This window comes from Desmodus rotundus, chromosome 8 (genome assembly GCF_022682495.2).
Source record: "Desmodus rotundus isolate HL8 chromosome 8, HLdesRot8A.1, whole genome shotgun sequence".
In the NCBI taxonomy this organism is placed as follows: Eukaryota; Metazoa; Chordata; class Mammalia; order Chiroptera; family Phyllostomidae; genus Desmodus; species Desmodus rotundus.
This window is the reverse complement of record NC_071394.1, coordinates 89252450-89274802: the sequence shown is the minus strand read 5'-3', so window position 1 is coordinate 89274802 and position 22353 is coordinate 89252450. Positions and strand designations below refer to the sequence as shown.

General features: G+C 48.7%; 1 protein-coding gene across 5 annotated transcripts in view; it reads left to right on the top strand.

Moving 5' to 3' along the window:
- CACNA1D (calcium voltage-gated channel subunit alpha1 D) overlaps positions 1 to 22353 on the top strand; it is a 312906-nt gene that overhangs the window by 208268 nt on the left and 82285 nt on the right. For 3 of the 5 annotated variants that reach the window (XM_024556516.3, XM_045192203.2, XM_024556517.3), the window contains exons 10-14: positions 14578 to 14665; positions 16032 to 16058; positions 19492 to 19652; positions 20604 to 20829; positions 20946 to 21153. In XM_024556516.3, coding sequence (XP_024412284.2) covers positions 14578 to 14665; positions 16032 to 16058; positions 19492 to 19652; positions 20604 to 20829; positions 20946 to 21153 — 710 coding nt within the window. Of the gene's footprint in view, positions 1 to 14577; positions 14666 to 14903; positions 14964 to 16031; positions 16059 to 19491; positions 19653 to 20603; positions 20830 to 20945; positions 21154 to 22353 lie in introns of all 5 variants that reach the window. The other 2 variants (XM_045192201.2, XM_045192200.2) reach the window with 1 other exon arrangement.

Here is a 22353-nt window from a genome sequence, read left to right as displayed (position 1 = left end):
TTTTAGAGTTGTATCTAGTCACGTGGCTTTATTGTGGAAGAGGGTCAGCAGACTCACTAATCACCTCAGGAATTCAGTAAGCCCCGTCCCTTCTGAGCAGGGCAGGATGGGGTAAGACACACATTCACCTTGCATCACAGGAGCCCAGGTTGTGGTTCCTTCCCTTTAGACTGAGCAGTGTTATTAGAACTTGAAGAGCAGGGGCCCTCTCTACCCCTTTGCTACCTGAAGTGGCTCCCACCTGTGCCAGCCATGGGGCGCCAAATGCTTAGTCCACCAGAGGTTGGGAAGAAACCAGCTCTGGGTAGCATTAGGAGACGTGTGAGTCAGTGTGGCTTCTTTGGAGCCCACCCACCTGGTACCCCACACTGACACTCGGCACCCCAGGGTACTTCCTGCACTAGGAAGGCCCAGTGCTCAGTCAACCACTGGAATTCATTGTCAGCGTCAGCCAAGATGTCTGTTTTACCATATACTTTTCTCTTACTCTTCCTGGGGCCGTCTTGCCTCGGGTAAGGGTGGGTATAGACATTTAGCAGTGGATTTGACTAAGATGTGTGTGATTTGTTTCAGTTCTAGAATAGTGAATAGTAAAGACTGACAACGTATTTTGGAGGCACACATTTATTGAGAGGCCTGGGAAACCAAGTTAGGCACTACCTTGTGGAAGGTGGCTGAGGGAGCCCCCTTGAATGGAGCCCCTCAGATGTCACGCAGTCACTTCTTCATCCAGCAAGGCTGGGGGCTGATCCAGAGGACTCCTGAGATGGAGAGGCTGTGTTTGCTCCTGAGGAGGGGCAGGCCTGCATGCACACTGGTGCAGCACAAGGAGACAGAGATGTGGCTTGTAAGGGAGGCAGGCGTGAGCTGGGGGCTGAGAGGAAGAAGGGCTCTAGGAGACAGCTGTGAAGGCATTGGACCTGGGCCTTGAAGGAAGATGGATCTGAGACATGTCACAGCTCAGTGTGAGGAAAACCATTCTGAGCCACAGCAATGGCTCGCGGAGGACATTGAGGGGGCAAACACAAGGCTTAGGGAGGAAGTGATGGGCTTGGGTTGGCTGGAGCGCAGGATGTGCATGCAGGTCAGGGAGACACGAAGCAGGGAGGGGGAGGCCAGTCTGTGCTGCTTCTGTGGGCCGGGGAGCGTGGGGGCCGAGGCCTATGCTGGAGGGGATTCATGACTGGCACCCTGAGGCTGTGATTCCACGGGGCGTAAGGGTTTCCTGCTATCATGGATGCAACCAATCGACTGAGTCCTGTGAGCCAGTGCGGGGGCTCGTGGAATGCAGGTGCTCTCTTCTCCTCCCTGTCCTTGTTTGTTCCCAGGTCTCAACCACTGCTCCTAAAGGAAGAGCCCCAGGTTCACCACCTAAGGACTGGGAAACTGTAGGAAGATTTATAGTGTTATGTTTGTTGAATTTGAGATTAGAGTTTATAAGTGGAGGTTTGAGTTTCAAACTCAGTGGTATCTTCTAGGTCAAGGATTCTCACCCCCTGGGCCACAGACTGGCACCAGTCCATGGCCTGTTAGGAACCGGGCTACACAGCAGGAGGTGAGCAGCAGGCGAGTGAGCAAAACCAGTCTCTGGTGCCCAAAAGCTTGGAGCCACTGCTATAGGTGATCAGGTATAAGAAGAGTGTCTGCATGTCCTTGGCACAGCTCTCTCAGGTGTTAGAGCCAGCCTGAATCCCCACGGCCTTGGCACCTGCCGTTTGGCTAGCAACAAGCCACTCGCGTGAAGCCTGGGGAATGCCTGCCGTGCTTTTCCTCTTCATTCCAAGCCGCAGCGTAGATGCCGACCTGTGGACGCCTGCCCCCCTTCTCCTAGCCCAGCAGCTAGCGTACTGTGTGTAAACCAGTGAAGGTGCTGCCCTTTTTATGAGCAGAGCACCTTTCTCTGCTAGTTTGGGAGTGTCCTGTAGGGAGCTGAGTGAAGTCCTCTTGATGTCTTTCTGCTGTCTGATGTCTTTCATCTCTATTGCCCCACCTCTCAAAATAGACAGGGATCTGTCTGGGTTAGTGTTGCCAGCCTCAGTGGCAGTGCGGCTGTTGTCTACAGCCTGTGATTTGAGGAGTAGGGATTTTTGTGGACTTCAGGCATTGCTTGCTGGTAGTCCTGAGGGTCCATTCTTGTTTCTGAGCCCAGCATGTCCTGTGTCCCACTGCTGTTCTTAAAGAACCCGACCACGTGATGACAAAACCAGGGCCTCTGCCTTTGGAGATCTTGCTATGGAGGGAAGATGGAGAAGTGGTGCCTTAGTGTAAGACAGTGGACCAGCTGGCACTGTAGTCAAGGGCGAGCAGTCTTCCATGGGAGCCCAGAGGGTACAGCGAAGCAGGCTGGTGGGAATGCAGGGAAGGCTCCATGGAAGAGGTGTTAACCTTGCTGAGCTCTGAGGGATGAGCCACCCTGGGCTGCAGGAGGTGGGGACAGCTTAATTCGAAGAAAGGCATGGACAAGGTGAGGAAGGTTACAAATGTTTAAAAGCCTTCAGCGTATTACTTAGTGATATAATCAAGGAAAGAAATCCCCTTTGAAAGCTGTAGATGCTCAGAGTTCGCTTTGTCACCAGGGCTCCAAATCCCGTAAAGCCGTACTGTATCTCTGAAACATCAGCACTGTGGCTTCTGCTACTCACAGAGATGTGTGACTGTATCTGTGTAACCAGCATGGAGTTTGATCCATGATAGCACATACTTCTGTGGAGCGCCCTTGTTCTTTGTCACGCTCATTTGCCAAGTGCTCTGGTCTCCTGTAGAGCGAGGCTCACAGCTTTTCCCGAGTCATCAGAGCCTCAGAGCCCTGATGATTAGGGTTGAAAATAAAGGCATAAACCCCAGGCTGTGGGAACCATGTTGGGATGTAATGACTTAAGAGAGCCCTGGTGACCTCCCGATGAGGTCCAGCGACCCAGGTCTTCTGGAGAAGCAGCGCTGAGGGCGTCCTGGCAACCTCCTGTGGCTGCTGACCATTTTCTTCTTGTCCCAGACAGAAACCACAGGGGAGAGTGTTCAACAAGGTCCGTGTGGTCTCCTCACCAACAAACAGGTTGACTTACTACCTGCACACCCAGGCCTAGTCTCTGTCACCTGTTAGCAGACAGTGACATGTAGGCATGGCTGGTGCCAGCGTGTCCCCTGGGTGTGTCAGATCCATGCCCACAGACCTCACACCCAGCCCTGCTTCCGCATTATCTCTGGGGAAGGGCATGGGACTCTGTTACGGGCTCCTGACTTTGTCCTCCCTTTTTAGGACACTGACTCCATGGACTGCCCTTTTCAGCAGGGTCCTGCATGGGATTAGGGCAACTTCCTGCCAGACACTGAGGAGTTAATGACAGTGTGAGAAGAAGCGCTTCCTGATGGCTGAGCTTCAGCTAAGAGGAGCAAAGGGGAGGGGAGGAGGCTATTACTAATGTTACTAATAGCCCACATCACGAGCCCACAGGAGGGGCGCTGGGCTGGAGGTCATTCTGCCGCCTTTTCCCTGGAGCTGGCTGTAGTTGAGTTTTTGGACTTTAGTGATAGGTACATTATCCAGTGTCTCTGAGCCGGTTTCCTTGTCTGCAAGAAGGGGATAAAGCTATATCCCTGTAGAGTTGTCATGAGGATTACATGTCCGATGCTTGGTGGGAGCCACCACAGCTGTAGGAGTACTAGCTGCTGCTCCAGTCGTCAGAGATGCCGGGAAACTTGACCTAAGCAGAATTATTTTTGCAGATTCTACTAGACCTCTGCCTAACCTCAGGGTGAGCACCTGTTTTAGGACTATGCCCTACACTTCCCTGTGTAGAAACTATAAGGTTCCCAAGTCCTGATAGAAAATGAACCTGTTGACCTGGTCACTTCTGAAATATGGAAACACAGTTTTCTGGCTCTTGAAGTCCATTCGTAGTTGGTTGATGCTTCTGTCAGAGAACAGATGTCAAATCAAGTGCTTGGAGATGTGGTCACATGATCTTTTCTCTCTGATCTACTAAACGTCATTTTTTGCTCTGTGGTACCCAACTCTGTCTGGGCGTGCCCACCACCTGTGCAGCTCAAATGCATCCTGATGCCACACCCCACACTTACGTCGATGAGTTGGTCTGTGGTGGGACTTGGACGTGACTTTATTTACAGCTTCCTGGGGGTTCCAATGTCAAGCCAAGGTTGGGAACTCCTGACTGCCTTCCCACCGAAGAGCACACTGTTCCGGGCTTTCACCTGAATGAAGACAAAGGAGAGGCAGTCAGGTCGCTGCCTGGTGGCTGCTGTGACTGGCAGCTCTCGCTTCTTGTGTTCACGAACTACTTAAAATGTCACTTCCTTAAATTTGCTGTTAGAAAGCTGGTATTACACAATTAATCAAATGGACAAAATCCTCTTGGAAGTGAGTTCCTGAGCATTTGGGAAATTTTCAAGGATAATTTATTTAACTTTTTGCTGAGCTTCAAGTTTCTTAAGAAACCCTGCCAAATCTCAAAGTGATTTTTTAGACGTATGCAGCTGTTTCTGCGTTAACAATGGAGTTTTTCTAGGGCCATTAGAATCTGAAAGCCTGAAGTTCTATTTTAAACTCTTCTCATTGTCAGTGATTAGTCTTAAAAAATAGCATTAAAAATAATGAAATGGTTTTAAAGGGAGCTCATTCTAAAATTCTGGCCAAAAAAGCAGGCAGTTTCACTGTGGGAACTAGGAATGATCGATAATCCCCATCAGGGGGGAAGTGATGCCCAGAGGAAGGGAGGGAATGCTTGACACTCCACCTCTGGCCACAGGAGAGCCTGTGTCCTCTTCATCAGCAGTCCCAGGTCGGGACCTTGAGCACTGTCCCTGCCTGCCTCCAGCTGTGACTCTGCCCCCCAGGTCTTGGTGCACAAGGCTGCCGTAGCTGTTGCCTCCCTTTCTCACCTGCCACCCAGACCACTTTTGCTGTGTGTCTGATGTGAGGGTGGGCAGAAAATAGTGGTGAAATGGCTGTTTGCAAGCACAAGGCATGGAAATTTTCTGGTCCTATTTAAAAGGGTTCTGTCTTCAAAATTTGATTTCTAAAACTGCTTTCATCACAGTTAAACTACCTCAGGGTGCAAGTTCCAAGTGGCAAACGTTCAATTAAAAGCCGTAAATCAAAGGGCCGCACTTAGAGCTGCATGTGGCAAACACGTGGCCAAGACCGCTGTGCTCTCTGGAGAGGCTGCTGGAAGCATCATGACTGGGAAGGCCGAGTGGGGAGGGCCTGCTGCTCCCCTAGTGCTACTGGGAGCAGTCGTTGGTCCTGGGCAGGTCTCCTAAGAGCTGAAGGGAGGCGAACTTGAAGGTGGTCGCCCCACCATGGAGACAGGGATAAGGAGACACTCCTGCCAGGTTTGTGGAGTCCCAAGTCCGGGTTGTTTTGTTTGCTTTTAGTGTATTCTAATTATAAAAATAATATTTGCCCGCTGTAAATAATTCATATAATATCAAAGAAATAACATCCTTTCATTCCTCTTCTGAGAGAGAACCAGACCTGGCAGTTTGGGGCCTGTTCTTTCCGGCCTCATCCGTGCACATAGGAGCACAGGACTTGGTGCAGACAGCTCGCTCACGGGTCCTCACTGGGAGGTCGCCCAGCACGGAAGGTTCTGCACCTTGAGTTTTTCACTGAACCGTATGCTGCAGACATCTTTCCATATTTTAAAACAGCACCTAGACTATTCTCAATGATTTGCTAATGCAAAGGCTGTTGCAGCGGACTGCATATAGCACACGGGCCTCCGCTTTACAGCCCTTGTCAGAGTTGCAGTTTTGTCCTTGTTAGTGTGATTGCCCGACTGACGTCTTCTGTACTGTGAGACTGTGCGCCATGGGGCGGGACCAGGGTCTCTGCCTGCCTTTCATCGTGTGGCCAATACCTAGGGCAATGTTTGTGTCAAATACTGTTTGTTGAATCGAAGAACACAGACTAATATCTCACATTTATGAAGTGCTTCCCATGTGTCAGACACTATTTCAGGGCTGTGGGTGCATGAATCCATCATCCCTCATGCAATTCTGTGAGACAAGGACTTAACAGGTGAGGAACATGAAGCACAAAAGATGTTAAGTAGCATCCCAGGATCCCATGACTATTAAGTGGCAAAGCTGGGATTTGAACCCAGCTTCTGGAACAGTGTGCACGTTAGCCATTGTTAATCCCCACAAACGCATGTGCCTGTGTCTGCACCCTAACGTTCACGTTCTTGTGGGAGATTACCAGAAAGGGTTTTGCTGGGTCAAAGGGCATGCCATTTAGAAATAAGGGTCCTATGCCCAGTGCTGGCAGGTTTCATTCCCACTGACGGTGTGTGCACGTGGCGTCCCCTGCAGGCCCCAGCCCACTTGGCATTCTTTCTGCTGCCCCACACTGCCTCTGCAGTCCCCGTCCCTGGAGCGCGTGACCTCTACCTCAAGGACTAGCCAGTGTGGAACGACCACCATATCACAGGGCTAGAAGGTGATGGAGACCCTCGAGTCATTTCTCTGGTGACCCAGACATAGGGGAGCTGTAGTCGTAGTGGCTGACCACGCCTTACCGAAGCTGAGCACAGCTCTTGCATTACCGTATTCACTAGTTTCCTCTTAAAACAACCCTTTATGAAGTATAGGTCCAGCTGCTGTTAACATCTCATGAGTGATGAAACTAAGGCTTAACAAAATCAGGTAACCTGTCCGTGGTCATCCAGCCAGTGAGTACAGGGCTGGGATTAGACCTGGTGTGTCCCAAGCCCAGAGCCTACCTTTCTGACATCCACATGTCCTCTTCCCAATAGCAGTACTGGCCGGGCACGAACAGCTGGTCAGCACCCCGCACTCCTGATTCTGAACCCTTCCTACCCTTCTTAGAGGGGGGGCCGAACACTGGAAACCTTTGCTTAGACTAGGTTGATTATTTATTGTTAGTGGCTTGGTTGTTTACTGCCGTTGGTTGTTCATTTAGGACAGATTCTTAAAAACAGGCATTTTGTAGACTAGCTATAAAACGTGCATTTTCATCCATGCTGTTGCAAAGGGTATAAGCTCCTTCTTTCTCTCTGCTGCGTTGCATAACAATAAAAAAAAAAAAAACAACATCAAAAAAAAAAAAAAACGTGCATTTTTGCTGCACTGGCCAGATCCCGAACTGTAGGTTTCCACGTAGGACAGTTTCAGGTTTTGCTATCAGAGCCCGTGGGCATTTGTGCCTCTCATGTCCTCGGGGCCCTGTTTTCGTTGCTCTTGCTGCCCTCTACTGAATCATAATGAAATCGCTTGTGTTCAACCTGAAGGGGTCACATTGGCCGACTTGCTAAAAGAGGATAAGAAGAAAAGGAAGTTTTGCTGCTTTCGCCAACGCAGGGCTAAAGATCACGGTAAATAGCTGAGCTTGAACCTTGTCTCCAGGAGACTCTTCTCCTGGGACCTCTGCGGCCTGTGCTCACACATAGGCATGGTGTGCTGTGCATGTCCCTGTGTGCTGTGTCTGTAAGATGCCTATGTTTTAATTGCCTGATTACTTTGAAATTTGGTTGTGTTGTTTTCTTCCTGTCTTTCCCCAAAATGTGTGTCTGCAAGGCAGCGCTGCAGTTGCCTTTCTCTGTGAACTGTACCTTTTAAAGAAGCAGCTGAACCAACTCAGAAAATTTATTTAATTCAGCATGAATATTCTTAGACTGGAAGACAGTCTTTTCAAACACTTTTCCCCAAATGATGCTTCTTCATCATTTCATCTAAAATGTTTCAGTTTAGGTGAAAGTCCAGTGATATTATTTGATTGATCTTTTTTTCCCCCCAGGGTACATTTTTCAAATGGCCTCTTGGTCTTTCACTCTCTGGCAGGTTTGCCCAGGACCATATTCAAATTACTAGAGGCTGTTTGACAAATGAAGTTAAAAATATACTTCTAGGATGCAAAGATTTTTGGATACTTGCCTTTGCAAAGTAGGAATGAGGAAAGGGCCCCGGTGGGAAAGAGTTAAGTTACCATCTATGCTCTAAAATAATGCTAAACACAGCCCCTCCTTGGAAACCCTGGGGTTAGTGTGAGGACCATCCCTAGGCAGGGCAGTTATGCAGACAGCTGGCACCGTGTCCTGCCTGCCAAGTCACCAGTGTGGTCCTGCAGCAGCATGAAGCTTTGCCTCTGCACACTGTCCCGTCTACCTAGTCACCCCCACCAAGACAACGCTGCAGGAAGAGTCTGTTTGAGAGGATTTAGACGGCTCTGCAGGGACACAAAGCCAGCTGCTAAGATAGAAGAGGGGGCAATATTTTGTCAGGAGTGGCCTGTGCCACCTGTGGGAACACTGAGCCCAGAGGTTTTGGGAATTGGACTTGGAACGAGCCAGGGGTGGTCTGACTGAAGGTTGTTTTAGAGCCCTGCTCTCATCAGAAGGCCTACAAGGGAAAAGGGACGGAGAGACTGTTGGATAAAAGCCCCCATTGCTCTGAGCGCATGTTGTGGCCCTGGGAAGAAGAGGACTGGGAGCAGGAACTTGCCTGACCGCGGGCAGTAAGTTGGGGGCAGAGACAGAGCTGATTTGTTCAGCTTTACTGTTTTTGAAGAAAAGGCTGGGCTCTCCACAGCTCCTGGAGGCCTCTGTGGGAAAAATGGGCTCCAGCTAAGCAGGAAATACTACCATTGACAAAAGAAAACACGTTTTCAGAGACCACTTAGGACTCTAGCTCTGGGTAGGTCACGAGAAGACGAGTGGTTTCTGTCCCCAGAAGAAAAGGGACCCCCTTTTGGGCATATAGGTACCTGCCCTTCTCAGACACGGCTTGGGCCTTATGACTTTTCAAGGATCCTTGAGGCTTCTCTCTTCGCTTTCTGAGAAATCTGTAGGGAGAGGAAGCAGTATATGTAGTATTTCCAGGAAACTTTCTGTATTTTGAGTAGGGGAGGTCTTTTGTTGACTGAGATACTCTGGGGCCCTGAGGCAGGCCCTGACCTTGCTGGTGACACATGAGGCAGAGGCTGTTGTATGGATGCTGTGCTCCCCATGTCACTGGTCATATAGGAATACTTACTGTCAGGGCATAATTCTTGCTTCAGACACAGAAACCTTGGTCTGGCCTTGACCCACATTCTCCAAGAAGAGTCTGGCTTCTTTATAGCAATGAGAATCTGTTACCCTGTGGCAGCGAAGCATATCACCACTGGCAAGCACAGGCAAATTCCTTCAGGGGTTGTCATGGCACTGCTCATGCTTGTCATGAAAATAAGATAAGAACACAAGATCTTGGCTTTGGATCCCTTCTCTTCGAGGAAGGCAGCCATGGCTGCCCCTGCTCAATTGTTCAGCCTCACCTCGTACCCTGCCTTTGAAAGCAAAGAGTGAGGAGCTGTAGGCTGCTGGGGCATGGAGGGAGATGCTGAAAGAAATCCTAAAAAAAAAAATAAAATAAAATAAATCCTCAATGTGCCCAAAAGCCTATTCTGTGGGGCCAGTGGGGGAGTGAAGCTCCCAGAGGCTCAGGACATCTCTGGGCCCAGTTTGGCTGGCTCGGGGCTCTTGGGGGCTGTTCCTTCTTGTGCTTCTCTAGTTCCCAGGCTGTTCTGCTGGGAGGTGACTTCTGGTGACCCTCCTGAGGGATGAGAGGGGCCTCACAGTCCTCATTCCCTGCTCTCCTTGCTGAGCTTGGGGAATGCCAGGGAAAACCCCCCTGATGCTGGGAGTAAAACCAGACAGCCTGTGGGTTTTTCCTCTTTATTCAGTTGTAGGAGGTTAGAGGTCATGGGTCTCAGAGAAGGTATTACCCAACACCTGATTTCTAGGTTAGGTAACTAAGCCCAGGAGGAAAAGGGGCCAGTCCCCACATCACCAGTGACAAAGACCAAGCTTCTCTGACATTCTTCTGGAGTCTTGGCCTCAGTAGCCTCCATCACTGAAGGAAGTTGTTCTGAGATTTTGCTGTGATTATTCACAGTGAACATAATTTTGGGGCTGCCTACTTGGACCTATACACAGACTCATCGAAGGTGTGTGCGTGTGTGAGTATGTGTTGATTTCCCTCTGAATTCACAAACCAGGCTAATTTGGTTGAGAGGTATGTTGTCCTTCAGACTGAGGTAGGGGAGGACTGTTCAGGCATGGGTGGAAATGCTCGTTGTGCTGGCCCGAGAACGTATATTTCCTGGGTTTATTTTGTGTGGCATTGCCTATGATGGCATCGGGCCCAGTATAAAGTGTTAGAGAAATAATGTGGCCTGGGCTGCCGGGAAAGGCCCTGGCTTTTCTCATCTACGGTCCAGGATGCACTGGCCTGCTGTCTGGCCTCCTCTCCTGATTGACAGCAGCGCTCAGGGCCTGTCCTCAGCATCCCTGCACTCGAAGCCCAAGTGTCGATCCCAGAGCTCTCCCAAGAGAGCCCAGTGTGTGGAGTGGATCACAAAGCAGGGTCCCTGAGCTTCCCCAGATTTTCAGCAGGTAAATGGTACTGCAAGCCAGTATCCCACTATAGGCATCAGGCTTGTCCTCATGCCTGGGTTCACCCAGATTCACTGGAAATGGTTTTTAAATTTATACATTAAAAAAAAAAAAGAACTTCCTCACCAAAGCTCAAAAATTCCCTGGAATGTGTGAGGGAAAAGGACTTATAGCTTCTCTGCATGCAGTTGGTCCTGGGCTTGCTTCTGCAGGAGGGTCTGGTGCAGGCGGCTGACACGGTGGGGTCAGAGGGGTCTCTCTGATTGCATCCTGATGGGTCTGGCCACTTGTCAGCAAGTAACACCGAATCCCTGCTGAAGGGGACAGAGGGCAGTTGGTTTGGGGGAAAGGACATGTGTTCCAGTTATTTGCCCGTGGGTTTATTTACTTGGGTTTCTATTCTTTGTTTTGATTTTTACAAAGTCTCAATGTCAGCTTGAATTTTGCACTATTTACGCTTGCTGGCCTGACGTTCAGTAAGTGGTCAAGCTGTACGTCTTGTTTCTTCAGGATTCGTGAAGGTCATTAGGGCAGTGAGCCGATGCTGACAGATTAGAGGCTTGCTTGGCTTCTGGAACTTTTTGATTTGTGGAGTTTTAAATATATACCATTGTGTACACCAACATATACCAGCACCAAAATGTATACCAGTATATCAACTATGAGCCAAAGCCATGGGAAGGGCATGGCATGTTGGGAAGGATGCTGAGGAGGGAGCAGGAGAGCTTCCTCATGTCTGAGCTTGTGTCCCAAGGCCAGCTGGCCAGTTCTCTCATCTGTGAAATCACAGAGTTTGTTCATGTAATCTCAGAAGCCCCTTCTAGTCTTAACCATCTGTGATTCTCCTGTCTTCATTTTAAAAAATGTAGATGAGATCATATGGGACTAAGTGAAGTAAAACTTGTATCAATTTATTAACATTAAAAAAATGAATGTCTATGCAAGTAAAGGGTGAAGTGTTTTAATGTACACGCAAGCTCCTTGCTTATGCCCATCGGGCCCGATGTTTTCTATACTTTGGGAACGGAAATGCTGTCCTGTAGCAGGGACGGAGAGGCTGGAGTGGATAGCAAGGCTGTAGGGCCCCAGTCAGAGTTCGGTTCCTCTGCTCAGATGTAGGGACTGGATCAAGGCCCATTTCCAGGACCAAATGGAGTCACCAAACCCTAGCATAGTCACTCTCCTTTCCCTCTCCTCCCCACTCTCCCTGGCGACAACATTCTGCAATAGATTTATTTATTATGGGTCCGTAGCTCTGTAGGTGTCAAGCAGTGTAACAGAAAAATTGCTGTGCCCACAACAGGCTAAGTTAGAAGTAACTCAGTGTCGGACAGGAGAGAGACAAAGCAAGAGCGACTCAGAAGTGTGGAAGACTGTCACACCAGACGCCTCTGTAATGCATGCGGTTGGGGGAAGCGACAGTGGATTTAGACCATCCAGGGAATGCTGCTTTGCATCCAGAGAGCTCCGTGAGAGCTTTGACAAGATGATGAAGTTACCATTCGTGAGCCTCACTGATTGCCTGATGCTGTGGGCCTGTTCTGGGATAACCCACTGTGGGGCGACCCCCTGTGGTGTGACCCACACTGTGTTTTATATCATTTAGTTCTGCCAGCAGCCCTGAGATGTAGGTACTCCCCATTTACAGGTGGGAACATGGGGCCTTGGAGAAGCCCGGTCACCAACGTGAAGTTAAACTTAGATCTGGGCAACCTGAGAGCCCGAGAGCAACTAGTACGTTTCATTCACTAACGGCTGGCCCACAGCCAGAAGGGCCACGCAGTGTCTCCTCCACCCCCCGTAGGCAGTTTGTACTTTAATCTGTGTCAGGCATGTCGTTTGAAAAATGAAGCTTAGGAATGAAATGCTGCAACTGTATCGGTATCATCATGGGACATGGCCCCAGAGGATAAAAAGCCATGCAGATTCAGCTTGTTCAGAAGTTTGCTCTTTTCAAAATAATAACTAAAGTTATGATATGAGTGATAGTAGAACCGTGAAGTGGTTAACTGTTAGAGATGGGAGGACCCTTAAGCCTGTGGAGTTAGCAGACCAGGACACTAAAGCCTGGAGAGAGGCGGGACTCTGTCCCATGCAGAGTCAGGACCTGACTGGGGCCTGAGGACCCCCACCCCCCACTCTCAGCTTCTGCCCTCTTAGACCACCAGAGAAGACATTCCGCAGAGATGGCTCGTGGTCATATTTATAAGCGTCTCCCACTGTGATTTTCTCTGTCCTGTTCTTGAAAAGAAGGCCGACCCTACAAGAAGAACCTATAACTATGAACTTTGCTGAATTTTACGTTTTAGTCTGAAGCCAAGGCATGGAGCAGTCATGCAGGGGAGAATTTCAGGAGCATCTTTGCGTGTGTGTTTCTTTTTATGGAACGTTTAGCTTTCTGCTAAACGTTTTAACATGATTGGATTATTGGTATTTTTGGTTTATTTTTGTCTCTGGGTTTTTGGGGGTTTTTGGGGGCTTTTTTGCAGGGAGTTGTGAAAAAGTGAATCAAAGTTTGTAGTGGTTTCTTTTGATCTAAGTAAGGAAGAGAAAGGTTATTCTGCGAGAATACCAGTTGTATGATGTGGGTCTGTGATTCTGCTCATTGGGCCTTTCCTTTGAAATCTTTGCCTAAGCGTTCCCGGACGCGGCTGCTGAGACTCCCACCAGGCAGGCCCAGTTTACTGGGTGCTCACAGAAGGAAAGGGATCTTCTCTGTTGCCCTCAGGGAAGATACTCCTTAAACCTCTGGGCCCTTTGAGTCAGGTACCCCACCTTTGTTATTCACACCACGCCTGTCACCAGAACAAGGCCAGCAGACTGGTGGCTATGCACACAGAGCCCACTGACCCAGCTCTTTGCCCTCTGCGCCTGGGCTGGCCACAGTCTCCACCACAGCGCTCGGGTGCCACCGCCAGTGTTTGTGGATGAAACCGAGGCGTCCTTGCTAAGAGGAGCCATGTGGAAAGAGGCCACAGGGTGGGGGGGCCTTCTTATTGATGCCATAAGGTCTATAAAGACAGTTCCAGTTTGAAATTATGCATCAGGGAAAAGAGGTGCATGTGTTTGAGTGACTCTCCCATGTTTCCATCTTCCACGGTCTCTCCTAACACCAGAGCAGAATTAGTCACTCCTTGCCCAGACCCCTGAGAGGGTCTATATTTCCGCATTTCACAGTTAATTGAAATCTGTCGGGGGCTTGCCTCTCCCACAGGCCCTCCAGGGCGGGGGCAGTGCTGAGCGTGTCTGTGCCCCACACCTCCTTCACCGCCTGGTCTCCAGCACTTGCTCTTGATGTTTATGGAGTTAATCAAGTGGATGGAAAAAAACACCGAAGTGCCAGATAGTGGCTCCGGGGTGTCCCTGGGCCTCCTGACAATAGTGGGTGCGTTTCCACCTTTCCTCCACTTCTCCTGCTCAGGATCCTGCTGTGCAGGAGGGAGACATGCCCAGAGACCCTGGCTGCATGGGGACCACAGTCAGCTTTCCCCTCTGCCCACTGGGGGGGGACCTCCAACCGTAGACTATATTTCCTAGTACTCTAGTCCTGGTTCTTTAGTAAGAGCCTCTACATGTTGGCTTCACAAGCTCAGCAGAACTTAGACATGACATAAATTAGCTAAAAATGGTTAGAGTTCTTAAGTTTTAAAAAAGATTTTGTGCTTGGTACTTTCATGTACTTCTCCATCCACAATTCCTCCTCTCCTTCAATATATTTAAAATAAGACTTTGTTCATGAAGTATTGGTCTATTCACAGATTCTCTAGTACACCTGCTGGGGCAAGCAAAGGTGTAGCTGTACCTGAGATGTCTTGGTAGCCTCTCAGTGCAAACCTGGAAGCCAGGAGCATGAGCAGGTACCAGGCGCAGTGACAGGCTTGTTTTGTCCCTAGGCTGCTTTTCTTGGGAAATGTCTGTAGGGACAGAATTTGTTCCTGATGGGGACTCTGGGCTTTCTGGGCAGATTGTGAAAGCAGAGACTTTCCTATGATGGAGGTGCCTGACTTTCCAACATTTCCTTTTGCTGGTCAAGCCCCTGAGGGCCTTTCATCGCCCTTCTCCCAGGTTCCCAGAGGGTCTGCCTTGTGGCGGATCTTGTATCCGGCCCCCTGCTGGGCATGCTGTGTGCCTCCAGTGCGCCACCTGAATGGTTTTCTTCTCCCCACAGCCAGCATGCCAACCAGTGAGACGGAATCCGTGAACACAGAGAACGTAAGTGGTGAAGGCGAGAATCAAGGCTGCTGTGGAAGTCTCTGGTGAGTGTGGAGGCTGCTTGCCCTCTTGGCTTCTGCTGTTGTCATGTTAGAGAAGCAAATGGAGTTCAGGGGCCACATCCTCAGGGGCAAAAGGGGCGGGTGGGCTCACCGTGGACCCCTTGGTCCCTTTTCTACCCCCACCCCCTCCCATCCCTCTTCCTCCAGAGCAGCAGTCCTGCTGAGGTGCAGCCTGCTGCACAGTGTGCCAGGTAACCCACCGTCCCACTGTGTCCACTAGGTGCTGGTGGAAAAGAAGAGGCGCGGCCGAGGCTGGGCCCTCTGGGTGTCGGCGGTGGGGGTAAACGGACCAATTCTTCTCCAAGTCTGGTGTTGGCGTCAGTGCTTAGAAGAAGAGCTTGTATGGCAGAGTGGCTGACTAGAATGTGCTTCATATTTAAGTTTCCCTTCATGCATGGGTTCTCCCAACCTCATGCACAGCAGCTGGATGGCGAGACCCTGCCCACCTCTGCTCACAGCACTTTTTCTTGGGAGCCTTGCACCACCCTTTTCTAACAGTGGAGGGTGCCATCACATTAACCCCCATTGGCTTTTTTTCTGGAGGATTTGGACTGTAGCAGTGGGGGACCAGCAGGGTGGAATGTGCAGAGTACTGCCTGCTTTGGGGGTGGGGATTCATGCAGTTTTGTTTTGTTTGCTTCCTAAGCAAACAAAAGATGTGGTATCTTTTAGGTCTTATCTCTGCAAAATATAGGTGTCGTTTTTAAGAGAATTTGATCTCCTTTGCAGAGGTCCATAAAAATGATGTGTTACAGGCAGGATATTCAACAGTTTGCAAAGTGAATTTGCTGCCTTTCTCCTGCTCTGCCCTCCCCACAATATTTTGAAGTAGGCAGGAAATGGGTTTGTCCTCCCTATTTTACAGATGAGAACACAGAGGCCCCAAAAGATATGCGGCTTGCCCAGACTCACACAGTTAGTGAATAACGGAGCCAGGACTCCTGGCCCAGTGCTTCATTAGCCGCAGTAGCAGCATATGCTGCTGTTGAGATGAGTGTCTGGTTGCAGGCAGGAGAGGCCCTGCTGATTTCAGTTTGGGGAACGTGGGTGGGGGTGGGGGAGAAGGACCCCTGGCATCACTGCCTGTGCCATGGCTGCTCAGGGCATCTGGCTAAGAGCCTTCTCTTTCCCGGGCCCCGGGGGATGCTCCACCTGGCCTGTCTGGACAGGTAGCACCTCATTCCTGCTCTGCAAATACCCTAGCTGGCCTGCTGCAGGAACTGGGGGTGCTGAGTCCTGCTTCTGTGCATGGCTTTTCCGGTATCTCAGCTGACGTGATGGGTGGGGGTCGGTGGGGAGCGTATGTTCAAGCCTTCTTAACAGGAATGATATTCTTTTTGTCTTTCAGTCAAGCCATCTCAAAATCTAAGCTCAGGTCAGTATCTTCTTTGTATTTTTTCTTAAGCAGGTGTGCTGGTTTGTTACCTTTAATTTCTGAATTTTACATGGAGTTACTCTATGGGGTGCAATATTCATATAGAAGATCCATCTGCCTGGTAAACATTAAGCTCCTGTCTAGGAGAGCAGCATAGTTAGTAGATGCCAGAAATCTTGCCCCAGAACAAACCAACAAGATGCAGCAGTGAATAATTTCTCACCACTAACCAACCCTTCATATTCCCTCCTGGAGGCGTTTCTCTAGGAGTAATATATCTTGTCAGTGTTCCGCTTAAAGGTTTTTCATAGAATGAGGTTCAAGACGTTTTCTGAGGTGCTAGTAATGTTCTCTTTCTGGCCCCGGATGCGGGTTACATGGTCAGTTGGTAAAAACCCATTGAACTGTATACCTATGATTTGTGTACAAATAAATGTTCTTTTATTTACCATATAAATGTTCTTTTTAAATTAAAAACATTTTACCACTATATATAAAATTTAACTTGAACATAGAACGAAATGTGAAACCTAAAACTGTAAACATTCTAGAAGAAAACATAGGAGGAAATCTTTGAGGCCTTGGGTTAGGCAAAGATTTTCTTGGGTAAAACACTCAAAGCACCAGCCATAACAGAAAAAAAACTGATAAATTAGACTTCATCAAAATGAAAACTCTTGCTCTTCAATAGAAAATAAAAAAGGATAAGCTCCAGACTGGAAGAAAAAATATTTGTAAAACATATTTGATAAAGGACTAGTACTTCGTATATAGAGAGAATAATATATAAAGAATAGTGTCTATAATAAGAAAGCAGCCCAATATAAAATGGTCAATAGATTTTAAGAGACATGGTATCAAAGAAGAGAGATGGATGGAGAGTAAGCACAGGAAATGACCATTGGTCATTAGCAAAATGCAAATTACAATCACAGTGAGATACCACTACATACCTATTAGAAAATTTCTTTACACCTATGGGACAAATTTCAAAGTCTGACAATATTTAGTTTTGACAAGACTGTAGATCAGCCGGAATTCTCATGTACTTGTCAAATGACAGACATTTTTAAAACAAGTGGGCAGTTTCTCATAAAGTTAAAGATATATTTTCCTATGACCCAGTCATCCCTCTTCTGAGATCTGTGTAAGGGAAATGAAGGTGTGCGCCGACACGAACTCGTATGTGCTTATGGCAGTTGTACCTGCAATCGCCAAAAACTGTAAATAACTCAAATGTCTGTCAAATGGTGACTGGGTAGATAAATTATAGTTCATCCAAATGGTGGAAAAATGCTCAAAGAAGGAAAAACTAATAGAAGCGACAACACAAATGAATCTGAAAAGAATTTTTGCTAAGCGAAGGAAGCCAGTCTCACAAAGCTCTATATTGTATAGAGTCTTTTATAGGGCATGCTGGGTAGAGCAAACAATAGGACCAAAAAAAGAAAACAACAAAAAGCCAGATCAACAGTCGTCAGGGGTCGGGGTGAGGAGAGGGATGTGACCCCAAAGGACCAGGAAGGAACACTCTTGAGTGATGGAAATAGTCTAAATCTTAATTCTGGTGGTGGTTACAAACAGTATATCTAAAAAGAGTAAATTTTGATCATCTGTAAGTTATATCTCAATAAACCGTAGTTTAAAAATAAGTTTAAAAGCCCTTCCATGACTCGCTGTTGCCAGAGGGCATGTTAATTCCTTCAGAATTTGACCCCTGGCGCACCATCTGGCCTCATCTTTCGATAGCGCTTTCTTGCTCCCTACTGCTCTGTTTCAAACATACCACACACACTGTTTCTTCTCACCTAAGTCACCTCAGTCCCACAGTCTTCTCTGAGCACAGTGCCCTTCCCTCTGCCCTCTGCAAACTCCTGCTGAACTGTGGAGAGTCAGCGCAAATGTCAGTTTTTCAGAGAAGGCATTCTGACTCTTACAAAGAGTGTTAGCAGCTCCCTTCTCTTTGCTCCTGTATCTGGTACCTTGGCAGTAGCACTTGGTATGGATTTATGATATATGACCCTGCATGCTTTGGACAGGGGCCATGGGACCGTGTCTTCTTCATCTCCATATGCGCAGTGCCTGGCACAGAGCCTGGGCACTCAGCACCCAGCGAGGTGCAAGATGGGGAGTGCCGCAGGATTTCAGGGATGTGGCTATAAGGTGACCTTATTGTTGTCACATTGGTGGGAGACACCTATGACTGGTCACTGCAGCAGAGACCCACCAAGGCTGGCTCTTACTCAGGGTAGTATCCACCTTGCTAGTGTGTGCTGAATTATGCATCACTGAAGGAATCCAGCCTGGAGGGGACAGTCTTTAGTGTCCTCTGTAGCACTTTTCTTTGCTGGGCATCTTGTTTCCAGCTGCTATTACCACTGGAAACTGTACAGCAAGAGTACAGTAACAGTACTCTTACTGTACATTTTGCACAGTAATAAAATGTACCTTGTTAGTTCCAAGTCTTGCTGAAGAGTTAGCACAACACTTTCTTTGCCTGGTCCCTGGGTTTTGGTGCGTTTAGCCTAGCAGCGCTGCTGAGTCAGCCACGGCTGCTGCTTGGACACAACCTGGAGAGTCCTCTGACTCAGGTGCCTCGAGCACAGCCCGCTTCACCAAACCACCCTGGGGCAGGGATGTTTCCACAGAGAGACAGGGTAAGGGAGAGAATACTTTTCCTCATTACAAACTGGAACCGAAAGGCAGTAAAGGACATGCTGCTTGTCTGTTTGGCTCAGCTCATTTTATTTGCATGGAAACACGATTCAATATTGGCTCTTCTCCTAAAGGTATGATTTGAACATCACTAGTGAGAAAGGGCACCTGATGACTCAGTATGAAGACTCATGTCCTACTCAGCTTTGACAGCTCTGCCAGGCTCCAGAGAAACCTCCCAGACTTAAGAAAGGACTGAAAGTTTCCCTAAATGGAAAACGGTGGTTTTGGAGCACTCCGCTGCCCGATAAACTTTGTGTGGTGATCGAGAGGCAGCGAGAGATGCGATGACAAGCTGAGTGGCTCTGTGCACCAACGGGTCCATGCACCGTATGGGGGATGTGACCTGCATGTGCGTGGTAGCTCAGCTTTGTGTCTGCACATGGGTCTGGGAGTAGCCAGGTTTTCTAACTGGCTGGAGGACTCTGTACGACAGCTTGTGGAGTTCTCTGAAGCCACAGTAAGGAACCTGATAACATGATCAAAGCAAGATATAATACTTTAAAAAGTTGTATTTTAAGATCAACGTAATTTGTGTTCTGAGGTCTGTTCATTTCTCTGCCATTTTTTCTTGTCTTTCCTTCCCGCACCCCTGCCCCAGTCTGGGCCTCTCATACTGGGCCTCCTGGGGTGGGAGACGAAGGATTTCCCAGTGATGCTTATTGGACACGCAGGGCTCTGTCTGTCATTCAGGGTGTGACGTCTGCCTCTCTTTCAGCCGACGCTGGCGTCGCTGGAACCGATTCAGTCGCAGAAGATGTAGGGCTGCTGTGAAGTCTGTCACGTTCTACTGGCTGGTTATTGTCCTGGTGTTTCTCAACACCCTAACCATTTCCTCTGAGCACTACAACCAACCCGACTGGCTGACACAGATTCAAGGTACAAGCAGCAGGGGCCATTCTCTTTTTGACCCTAACGAGGGATCCCTGAGGCTGTCAACTGCGCTTCAGTCTCACCCGCACGGTGTGTAAGAGGGTGCAGGGACATTTCTAGGGTGCATGCACTTGGAAGGCAGGCGACTGTCCAAGCACAGGGTGCACCTGGCGTGGAGGTGCAGGCTGTGTGTGGTGAAGGAAGCACCTTGGAGCTGACGAACACCAGGGCATCTCATGTCTTCACCCTGTGACCACCTAGGATCCAGGAATCTTCCAGTTGGAAGGGACCTCCATCCCTTCTCCCCACCCCCACTAAATGGAAGCTTTATTTTCCCTGGTTCTTGGCAAGTGGTGATTGTTCCCTTGCCTTGACTGTCCCAGCAATGGGGTGTGGTTTTTGTCCCCTGAGACAGCCCTTTCTGAGTGTGACAGTTTTGAACCATTGAGAAGCCCTGTCTTACATCAAGTCAAATCTGTTTCTGTCCAACTCTCCAGCCTGCTGGGAGGTGTTTTCTGCTGATAGAAATGACCTTGATAGGCAACTGCTTTTTATATTGAGGTGCTATAAATGAGACTGGACAGATCTTTTGTGACTGATGGAAACAAAATATAATACGATGGACTAAATGGAGAATCAGAGGCTTTTAGGTCGAGGAAGCATCACAGATTATGTGGTAAACTGCCCTCCTGTTTTATAGTCAGTGAAACAGAGGCCCGGAGACACCAAGGAGTGTCTGCAGAGTCACACGTCCAGGGTAGTGGCAGCAGCGGGACTAGAACCTGGCAGACAAGCAGACCATACATGTTAGTGCCATGTTTCTGTAGTGGAGGCGTTGGCAGAGAGAGGGCAGAGGTGCTTGGGAATTTCCAGCAGGGGCTGGTGGGAGGGAAGAAGCTGAGCCTGAGCCTCCACCACAACGAGATCCCAAGGACAGACGCCCCTTTGTCTTTGCAGATATCGCGAACAAAGTCCTCCTGGCTCTGTTCACCTGTGAGATGCTGGTAAAGATGTACAGCTTGGGTCTCCAGGCATATTTCGTCTCTCTCTTTAATCGGTTTGATTGTTTCGTGGTGTGTGGAGGAATTACGGAAACGATCCTGGTGGAACTGGAAATCATGTCTCCCCTGGGGATCTCTGTGTTTCGCTGTGTGCGCCTCTTACGGATTTTCAAAGTGACCAGGTGAGGACATATGTATGCTGCTGCGGGTGTTTTCTGAATACGAGGTGGTGGTGAGCCACTTCCCTGGTCGGGTGATGTTCTGCGTTCTGGGTTTACACCCTCATCCTCACTTGCAGGCACTGGACATCCCTGAGCAACTTGGTGGCATCCTTGTTAAACTCCATGAAGTCCATCGCTTCACTGTTGCTTCTGCTTTTCCTCTTCATCATTATCTTCTCCTTGCTTGGGATGCAGCTGTTTGGCGGCAAGTTTAATTTTGACGAGACGCAGACCAAGCGGAGCACCTTTGACAACTTCCCTCAGGCACTCCTAACAGTGTTCCAGGTGAGCCCTCCCATCTGCCTCTCCCTGAGGAGCACGTGAGGAGGCACCTTCTTGTCTGTCCACAACTCAGGGAGAAAAAATGATTCCATTTTCATTAGTGACCTCTGCCCCAGTAATGCTCTGACAAATTTTGTACCATTTAAGCCATTTCTTTTGCATCTTAATCCAGCTGTCTATGTGATGTGTGATTTAATGTTTTTGTCAGCCCACTGGCTCTGAGGTTTCTGTGAGTTAGGCTCTAAAATCCTTTTCTGGTTCTGTGCTAAGTTTTGATCTTGGACAAGTTTTGTAATCCTGGCTATTACAGCTGTATGCAAAGAAGTAAATTCTAAAGCCCTAATGCTTCCGTGAAGTCAGAGGAATCAGGGTGACGAAAGAGCTGTGACAGCCTTCTGCCCCGTTGCTTGCCCTCCCGCATGTGATGTAATGAGGACACACAGACTCTGAGGGTGTCGGTGCTTCCGGGGGCCTTTGTGGGCAGTGAGGCTGCGAAGCAAGCGACAGTGTGAGACAGAACAGCAGCCTCTCCACCCCTTCTGGCCCTAAGCTGAGTTGTTCTAAACCCCCTCTTCATCTTCCTGTATTGTGAGCTAGAGCCCTTCTGTGCACAGGGCCCGGCAGATAAAGTTAAAAGCCCCACCTTCCCTTGTGGCTTTTCACATGCCATGTCAGGGAGCGTCAGGGCGCTGCCGGGAGGTGGCCAGGCTAGGGCAGGGGGCAGTGGACATTGAGGGCCCGGGGAGCTCTCTCAGTGCTCAGCCCTGACCCTGGAAAGTCACTATCCTTTTGTGAAAGAAAAAAGAAAAACAAAAACGAGAGGCTACAGGGAAGGATCTCTAAGATTCTTTCCCACTTAGTCATTTTGAGATGAATGAAATATCTGTCACTGCTATAGGCTCTGACAGAATTATACTTAATTTTTTGAGATTTTTTAAATTACACTTAATTTTGGGTCACTGATTAAGTCATTTATTTTTCTGATTTCCTTCAGAGGGACCTGTATGTTGGTGGTTTTGTAATATATGCACATGGCACAAAATTCAAATGTTACCAAAGGATATAAAGTAAGAAACAAGTCCCCCTCCCACCCACCCACCAATGCCCCTTCTAGGAAGCAGCCACCATTACATAGCTTCTCGTGTACGCTTTGAGATGTAAATCAATTAACCTGCCTACAGATGAATGTACACAGATGGTAGT